The sequence below is a fragment of the Oratosquilla oratoria genome, chromosome 3 (genome assembly GCF_046742065.1).
Source record: "Oratosquilla oratoria isolate Oo_2021 chromosome 3, ASM4674206v1, whole genome shotgun sequence".
Taxonomy (NCBI): Eukaryota; Metazoa; Arthropoda; class Malacostraca; order Stomatopoda; family Squillidae; genus Oratosquilla; species Oratosquilla oratoria.
In genome coordinates, this window is record NC_134779.1 from 33,074,860 (window position 1) to 33,084,587 (window position 9,728).

Here is a 9,728-nt window from a genome sequence, read left to right on the forward strand (position 1 = left end):
TCTGAGAAGAATTGTTTTGATACTGGATGGAGGGATGATGAAATATGCACCTCAGACCACCTACTATTTTTGTTAGAAATATGTTTAATGTTACAACTACCCCGACCCAATGTAGCGTTAAAAATTATGAAACGGGGATAAGTAGAGGCAAGGGTGTAATTTGGAAATCGTTGACAGGTCAGGTGAGATGGTTTCCTGTCAATATAATATTCGTTCATTACATTCTGATGATCAGTTGCAATCTCCCTACCGTAAGTGCGACTGACTGTAAACAACCTTCCTTGAGATCAAGCTCAGGGTGATGCTCGCAAAAACGGTCCTTTTAAATGGACAACTCACTGTCGAGTCTAAACGTTCCAATACATTGCGAGGTAGAATGAAATGTTGTGAGAGTATTATGTTTCACACCGGATGTTTTTTTATGTAAAATTTCCACAGATCTATGGAAAATTTACAGGCATATTAGTGAACTTTTGGAAGAGGAAAAATGCATCTGGTCTTCATCTTTGGAAAGACTACTCAGTGACTTGCACATCAAATGTGTCAACAAAGATGGCGACGACTACAGAGCCACTTGGGGAGTTTCCCGTATGGGGTTTACTGCCTAGGTATGTAATAACTATAAGTGGATGAATGGAAGGTCAGGGATGTCTAAGGAAGGGCAGAATCACAGAAAGGTACTACGAAAACAACATTAGGGTGATAGTTTAAGGAATGGAGGACATAGTGTTATAGGCAATGTTAATTTCTCTGTGATTATATCCTCTTACACTTGATATTGCACTACAATGTTCATCATTGTTACTTTCATGTATCGTTACGTCATATTCACTCTGTATATAATTGGGAAGAGAAGGATTTACTGAAATGGGTATTTAAATGATGACATATCTTTGTTCATGTTAGTGAGTCTATGTGTTTAGTTCTAGATCATTGTTCTAGATGTTATTTACGTGGAAATCTAGCATAAGGGTATGCCTAAGTCATAAGTGTTTGGGGAGTTATGCCAGATAATGGAGAGAAGTGTATTGAGGATATGCCCATTAAATGTCAACATGAAAAACTCCTATTTCTAAAGACAATTTAAGCGTCGTCTGCATTTTTGACTTGTGCTGTCTGTCGTCTGCCTAGTGTGAAGGACCAACATTTATGTCTCAGGGAAAGCCTTCATTATCGATTGTTGTCTTTCACTGCTGTACCTACTACCGTCTACATTTTTCATGATATCAGTACCCACTGCATATTAAATAACGCGAATGACTATACGATGCTCAAAAAGTTTAATTGTTGATGAAGACGTGTGATTAAGTTTTTGCTTATTTACAGAGGTTCAGGTTTGTGACATGAATTGTAATGGGGTCAGTAGTGATTGGCATCGGTATGCCTCCCAATACCCATAGCAAGTCAAGTGCCGTCCACTTGATCCTTGGTGTGGTAATCGTCAGTGACGAGAATATAGGTTTCTCATTTTGGCGCCCTTTTCAAGGGTATCAAGCTAGCTAGCCATTGTTTAGTGCATTTGTGATATAGAATGGGAAAGAGATTTTAGTAGTGTGGGAGTAGTGACTGGGTAAGTAAAACAGTAAAGGAAAATTATTACATAAATAAAGGAGGTGGATGGGTGAACGGAGCTATAAGATCTCAAAATTGTGGTATTGCACTAGCTATAGTATGCTTGAGAGAAAATGTGCCATATAAGCCAAGGAGACATCATGGTCCATGAAAGGGTTGTGGTAGGGATGAACTGCTAATAATACGGAGGTGCAGCCTTGTTGTGGTTAAAGTGGGAAGGGCTGAAAGGGACAGGTGATGGGAACTGGCTACCCCCCGTGTAGGGGGAAAAAGCCTTTGGTATATGTATGATGAGAATTGGGGAAGATGTTTTCTCTCCCCCCATGTATAGCCAACTCGCTTTTGTGGGTAACAGCTGACTGGATGAGTAAACGTGGGGTAATTTTTGTTGTTAACGCATTTCATTACCTTTCAACTTTTTTTATAACCTGTTTGAATGAAATGAGGGTACTCTTAATATTTTTTTAATTGCACACACAATATATATTTCTTTCAAAATGGGAAGGGTGGAGTAAGAAAAATTTGTGGACAGGTGTACTATATTCCAGCATTCCTGTGCTATCCTTAAATCCCCAAAATTAAGGGGTATCACTGTTGGTATGGCTCTTTTTTTTTTTTTTTTTTTTTATTTGGCAGTGCCTTTCCAATCCTAACCAACCCTGAAATAACCTAATCAAACGTTTAGTTATTGACTGCATGAAGTACAAGCATAGAACTCCTGTGCAGGAGTGGGTGAAGTGTTTTGATGACACTGCTTTCATACTTACTCCCAAACTTTGACCTAGTAGTTCCTGTAAAACTGCATCCATAACTGAAAATGTCTGAGAAGTATAGTGGGAATTACAAGGATAAATGGAGTGAGAAATGAGGAGGCAAGGAGGAGAGTAGAGGGTGGAAAAGGAGAGGGCAGATAGGACTGATGAAAGAGTGTCGAGATGGTTTGGACATGTGGTGTGGCTGCACGAAGAAGGATTGGTAAAAGAGGTGTGGAAGGCAGAGGTGGAAAGAATGAATTTGAGGGGATGACCAAGGATGAGATCGATGGATGGGATGAAAGGGGCATTGAGTAGGAGGGGAATGTCTGTTGGGTGGAGGTGGGAGAGTGGAGAATGGCTATGTATAGATGATATGATGCAAGGAAGGGGGGTGGGGGATGAGGGAGTGGTTATGTATGATTGATAATTAATTTGACACAGCTCAAAGGGATTCTCCCTGTCTTCTCTTTTTTTCTGTATTGGGGGGGGGACAGGGAGGGGTAGGAGCTCGCCAATTAAGTGAAGCAGCCTTGCTCTGGATGTGCTGTGTCTTGCTGCATTGCATCTGACCCAGGGCAGTGGGCGAGATACAGGGATGACCCGTCATCCATGAGGAGCTGAAATGAAAGGGTGGTGGATGGGAGTGGAATTGGTGGGAGTGGGTACTTGCATTTTGACTTGGCTACCTCCCTTATAAGGGGGAAAAAAGCCCTTGGTATATAGATAGAAATTGCAAAGAATCCAAAGCTTTCAATATGGGAATGTACAGATTAAAGAGAACTCAAAACTTCTTGGGGAAGTGCTCTATTGCACATTGCAAAGGCAACTACATGAGGGTATTTGTCACTGCAGTTGCAAGACATTGAAGAAGCCACTTGTAGCTCATCCACAGCAAGTCAAGCGGCATTTTTTAAAATTTATTTATTTTTCTTTTTTTGGTAACAAACTGCTGGAGATCTGTAAATATGGAGGCAGTTCTTTAGGGATGTGATGGTGTTTTACAGTGGCTGGCAACTGATAGGATGAGGGGGGTACTTAAACTTTTAAATTAAGATGAGAATATTGCTGCCCCTATAGAAACAATACGAGTTCAGTCCATATCACTGTTGGTATGACAGTAATTTTGTAAATCCTAACCATTATTTGGCAATACCTATTCAATCCTAACCTAACTTGATCAAACTTAACCTAAATCCTACTGAGGGCCTCATTTGGAATATGCTGTTTCCGTATGGTCACCGAATCTCATTAAAGACATTGACAGACTGGAAAAAGTACAACGGCGAGCCACAAAACTGATTCCAAATATCAAAAATAAATCATACGAAAATCGACTTAAGCACATGAATCTGTTTTCCCTAAAAAAGCGTAGACTCAGAGGTGACTTGATACAGGTCTTTAAGATTTTAAAGGGAATTGACAACATCGAAAGTGACCAAATTTTCACATTGAATGAGAATCAGACAAGAAACAATGGTCTCAAACTGTCCGGAAATAGATTCAATTTGGAAGTAGGTAGAAACAACTTTGCCAACCGTGTAGTTAATGAATGGAATAAACTTCCTGCACAGGTAGTGCAATGTAGTTCAGTTCGAAGCGTTAAGAATCATTTAGATAAATACCTAAGTAAGATGCTGTAATGATTATGATTTATGTTATATTATTTGTTTTTGTTTTGTTATAATTTGTCTGTCTGATTTTCATTTATTATTAGTTATATGTCAATTTATAATCATTTACTATTTACCTGTTTGTTTGTTATTCAACTATACCTATGCATTTATTTGTGTATTTTATTTGTTATTTTTACATTATTATAGTTTTAATTTATTATTATTATGATATATATATATATACATGTATATATATATATGTATATATATATATATATATTTTTTTTTGCATCCGACCTAGATATGGATCAAAAGGTCTCCTGTCGGCATGCTCCGCCTTTGTAATCCTTTGTAATCCTTTGACTGCAGTTTTTGTCTTCTCAACAGTAATGCAATCTTCATTTACCCTTAAATTGATCTAATCATATCTAAATTAAACTAACCAAACATTACCTAAACTAACCTAACCATACCTAAACTAACCTATCCATACCTAAACTAACCTGACCATACCTAATCTTTTTTTTTTCTGACTTTGCACACGAGTTCATTGATTCTGACCTCCATTTGTTGCAAAAATTGCTCCTCTCAGAGTTGTGACCCTCCCCACTACCCCACTTGTCACAGATGATTGTTAACACACAATTCCATTGTTGATGCAAGTTAATGTGTGGTGTGCATTCAGGGCATGTAGTGTCTGTAGCCCAGTCAGTTTTGTTGATATTGTTTCAGTGCTGGGAGTGCACTTCAGTATCTTAGATGATTTAATTTCAGGAATGGTAATTTGAAAGATGAGGCAAATGAACATTAGTAGTTGACATGGACATAGTGTGTAGTGTATGTGGAGTATTTGAATGTCGTGTGTTAATGAACTTGCAGGGTTTGTATATTCACATTTACATATGAATATACAAATGCAAGGAGCCAAGAAATAGGGAGGGAGGGGTGGTGAATGTGAGTGGAGTATTTGGGGATGAAATGGGTGGGAGTGGATTTATGTCCTTGGCTACCTCCTTTGTAAGGGGGAAAAAGCCGTTGGTATATGTATTTGTGTGTACTTATGTGTATGGACATCAATTTGTAATAGATTTCTATTAATAGATAATTTCTTAATCTTTCAGGAAGGAAACGGGTGTGATTAGTCTGTTGAGCAAACAACCCAATGTTGATGGCCGTGGTGTCATCATCGCTATTTTTGATACGGGTGTGGATCCTGGTGCTGCTGGTCTGCAGGTAGACTGACTACTGGTTAATGAGTATCACTAAAGTGCATTTCTTGTCAGTGAAAGTTGAGGCAACAATCATTATTATTTTTACAAGCTGTTGACAAATATAAGGGTGTCATTTCACTTCATGGATGAAGAGTTGATGAAAATAACTCGTAGAGTACCTGACCTACCCTAGATTAGGATGTGTATCATGTGTATCAAAGAATTACTGTACAAGGAGGACTCACTGTAGAAGCATTTTTTTTTTTTTTTTTTTTTTTTTTTTTTTTTTTTTTTTTTTGTAAAAAGGATGAGGAAATACATTGGAAGTTGATGGAGGGAGACCTTGGGTCTGGTCCAATAATTCAGTGCCATCCTGCACCTTCAGGTGGAGATGAGGATGTTGATGATATCATCAGTCTCACAGGACCATTACTTGCAGATACCCATTGTAGGTCCTAGGGAAAATGTATGAAATGAATAAAGAAATGTGTGAAGTCTGAAGCACCAAATTCCACTCCCGTATTTCATTAACAAACTGAAAGCCAACACACTGCTGCATGCCTGACATCCTGATGTCCATCCCTCTGAATCCACTCACCCCTGAAAGGACAGAATCCACCTGGCCTGGCTGTGGTGCGGACACCATCCGGCCCTTCTAAGTTACTAGAGGAGGCTGGAGGACTGCATCACAGACACCCTAACTGTCCAGGATGTAACACTTCATCCCATGCTGTACAACACATTACGGAAGACGGCATTGTACACAATCACACACAACAACACAGTATAGCGAGTCCTCCTTATACGGTAATTCTTTATCCGGTAAATTCACAGTTACGGCATTTGGTAATTACTACCCTCAATTCTATTTACGGTAAGAAAAATTCACATATATGGTATCTGCTCGTGTTTTGAAGAGGAAAGAGCAGGGAGAAGGTACGTCTGCCATATCCTATTATTACATGTTATAATGGGTTTGGTATACGGTAATTTCAATTTGCGGTAAGGTTTTCAGGAATGCATATGTACCGTATAACGAGGACTTACTGTATATACTCTATAAGGAATTTGTGGGAAAATCCCATTCTATCCATGGCATTCCTCAGGAAAATGGGATTGCTTGGCCAGACGGTCCAGGGAATGAGAACAACAACTACTGTATTTCTTTCCTAGTTTATTTCATCTGGTAGCGATTAAGTTATTATATTAACTTTGCCTTAAGTATCCATTATGTAATGAGATTTCAGCATTACATGTTATTGGCAAGTGTCATTGACAAGATGCAGGGATGACCTGTCATCCAGGAAGTGCCAAGATAAGAAGGTGGAGGGGAGTGGAGTGTATTAGGGATGGAATGGGTGGGATTGTAGTGTATTAGGGATGGAATGGGTGGGAGTGGTTTTTATGCCTTTGTTTTTTGGCTATCTCTCTATTAACCCATTAAACTCCGATGACAAGATTCTTGTCATCGGAGTTTAATGGGTTAAGGGGGGAAAAAGCCTTTGATATATGTATGTATGTATGTCATTGGAATTTGCTTCATTTTCTGTATGTCTCTTGTGTTTTCAGGTCACCACAGAGGGCAAAGTTAAAGTGATTGATCGGTTGGATGGATCTGGTGCAGGTGATGTTGACACTTCAACTGTGGTGGAAGTTAAAGAAGGAGCCATCACAGGACTGACGGGGAGGACCCTAAAGGTTTGAACTGGTGCCGTTTTGCTGCATGATAGATGTAGTATCTTGATTATAGACTTTAAGTACAGGAATACCTCGCTATACAACCGAGTTGTGTCCCCAGCTGACTGGTCGCATTGTGAAAATTCGTATATCGAGGTGGGGTTTACATGTATTTGTAGGGGGGTTGTATTCATGGCCCCTGTCAACTCCCCTCCTCAATTTATTCCTCCTGGGGCTTTCACATACAACACCCAACATTTGTTTTACCTACTTTATAGCACTGGGTCGTATAGTGAGGTATTCCTGTATTCATTTTTTTGTGAATGGTGATGCTAATCTTGAAATTAAAGTATATGATTATAGGGCATTTTCTTTACATTCTCATAAATTGTTAAGAGAATATTGTAATTCTTTGTACAGGTACCTGAATCATGGGTAAATCCTTCAGGCAAATACCATATTGGTATGAAAGGTGCATATTCTCTGTATCCACAAAAACTCCGTGAAAGAATAGTAAAAGAACGTAAAGAAAAGTCATGGGACCCAGTACACAAAATTGTAATGGCAGAGTCGCAGAGAAGACTACAGGTTCGTACGAGTCACTTGATGTTTTTCTATAGGTGTAGCATCGGGCTTGTATTTTTCTCCCATAAAGTTAAAACATGCTTTGATTTGGCCAGCCCCAGTGTAAGGGGAAAAAAAGCCAAAAAAGGCCCCCCCCCCTAAAAAAAAAAGGCCAAAAAATTATGCAATAGGCTGGTGGTCCTTATTGCAGCTTCTCTGCTTTTCTTTATGTCTTTTGGTATGTTACAGGCACATGAATCTAGCAAAAATAATGGGACTAACGGAAATAGCAACGGAAATAGTAGTTTATTTGAGAAGCTTAACAAGGAAGATGCCGAGAGCAGAGTTGCGCAGCTTACCTCTTTGGAAAAGAAATATTCTGATTTGGGACCAGTTTTCGACTGTGTAGTGTATCACGATGGAGAGATGTGGAGGTAGAGTGGAATCGTGGAGACACAGTTGCTTTTCTTATCCGTGTTTCAGTTTGTTTTCAGAATAGCTGTTTTGTTCCTGGAAACTATAATTTTGTCTTAGGACCTTGTTCGTGTAATTTTAGAAGTTACTCAGATGTTTATGAAAATGTGTAACTTTGGAAGTTAACTAGAATATGTTAATTATATTTATTTTTTTCCTTTTCATTTTAGCTTTGCTTATGTTTCTGCTTTTGCCCAAACAGAGCTTGTGTAGATACTACCGAGCAGGGAGACCTTGGGAATGGTCTCCACCTCGGAGAATACCGCATCACGCACCAGTTTGGCCCATTAAGTTCCTCAGATAAATATAACGTTACTATTAATGTTCACAATGGCGGAAATATCCTGGAAATTGTGGGAATGTGCTGTAAGTATTATTTGTTATTTGAACTTTGTTAGAGCAGTTACTCATGCTGAGGTACTGAGTGCGTAGTAACATGAAGTCAGTGCTTTAGGGGCTGATTTGGGGCACTCCTGTGGACTATAGCCAATAGCCATAATCTCATAAAAGAATTACAAGATCCTTTTGTACTTTTGCTGTCCCCTTAAACCTATTCTTTATCATTTCTATATCTCATCCTCCTTCTCTGATCCCCCAGTTGTGGTGGTGGTGGTGGGAGGGGAGGGGAATGAGAAGTATGTTGCCAACTTATACCCATGCATATTGTAGAAGGCAACTAAATATTTTAGAGAAATGAATTATTTATGAATGTATTAGAAATAGGTATGTATGATTTATTAGAATTTGAAAAAAAAAATGGTATTGTTATTTAGTCACAGTGTTGTTCCTGATTTTATGTTCATGTATGTACAGTACAGTATGAGAGTAATGAGCGAGGAAAATGGAGGAGTATGCGTGTGAATAATAAACTGACACAACCTGAAGGGATTTCTCCCTGTCTTCTTTTTTTTGCACGAGGGGACGGAGAGGGAGGGTCACCTATTAAATGAAGTGGCCTTGCTGTGGATGTGCTGTGCCTTGCTGCATTGCTTCTGACCCAGGGCAGTGGGCAAGATGCAGGGATGACCTGTCATCCAGGAGGAGCCGAGATAAGAGGGAGGGGGGAAGGGAGTGAATGGGAGTGGAGTATGTGGGGATGAAATGGGTGGGAGTGGACTAATGCCTTTTGACTTTGGCTACCTCCCTTGTAAGGGGGAAAAAAGCCTTTGGTATATGGCATGGTATATGTACAGTACATTGGCTGGAGATCACACATATACCAACGGCTTTTTCCCCCTTACAAGGGAGGTAGCCAAAGGCATCAATCCACTCCCACCCATTTTCTGGCTGGTGATAAGTATGGAAAAAATTTAAACTCCTTTGGATTAGGAAATGCAGGTGACCAGGGAGTTAAGTGCAAGGGGTAGGGTGGTGAAACACACACACATACAGATGCGTGCACACACAACACATACACGTATGACAATGTTTTTTGTATTGTTATATTCCACTATATTATTTCTTTTTCTTGATGCACAGCTCATCATGGCACACATGTCGCTGCCATAGCAGCTGCCAACTTTCCTGATGAACCAGAGAGGAACGGAGTTGCTCCAGGTGCTCAGATTGTTTCCATCAATATAGGTGGGCATCGGTATTATTGAATAGTGTCTGTGTATTCTGGTAGTTAAAAATCATGCATTCACAAATGAACCCATATATTACACGTGTTGAAATATTAAGTGGTTACTTACCATGTTTTTTATTTTTTTTATTTTGAGTTTTAGAAATTATTTTTATAAAAAAAATCAGGCTTTCACAACTTACCCAAATATCACACATGCTCGAAGAGATCAAGATCATATTTAATGTATATTTTTTATATATTTACTTAATTTACCTAATTGTAGTATACAGGAAAA

The 9,728-nt window shown here is 39.1% G+C and overlaps 1 protein-coding gene across 3 annotated transcripts in view; it reads left to right on the plus strand.

Annotated features, from left to right (window-relative positions):
• Positions 1 to 288: 288 nt before the first annotated feature.
• TppII (Tripeptidyl-peptidase II) overlaps positions 289 to 9,728 on the plus strand; it is a 51,469-nt gene continuing 42,029 nt past the window's right edge. The window contains exons 1-7 of one of the 3 annotated variants that reach the window (XM_076178858.1): positions 289 to 677; positions 5,062 to 5,173; positions 6,721 to 6,849; positions 7,249 to 7,416; positions 7,642 to 7,826; positions 8,069 to 8,232; positions 9,346 to 9,450. In XM_076178858.1, the coding sequence (XP_076034973.1) occupies positions 634 to 677; positions 5,062 to 5,173; positions 6,721 to 6,849; positions 7,249 to 7,416; positions 7,642 to 7,826; positions 8,069 to 8,232; positions 9,346 to 9,450 (907 nt within the window). In that variant the 5' untranslated portion in view covers positions 289 to 633. The remainder of the gene's footprint in view (positions 678 to 5,061; positions 5,174 to 6,720; positions 6,850 to 7,248; positions 7,417 to 7,641; positions 7,827 to 8,068; positions 8,233 to 9,345; positions 9,451 to 9,728) is intronic. The other 2 variants (XM_076178840.1, XM_076178849.1) reach the window with 2 other exon arrangements.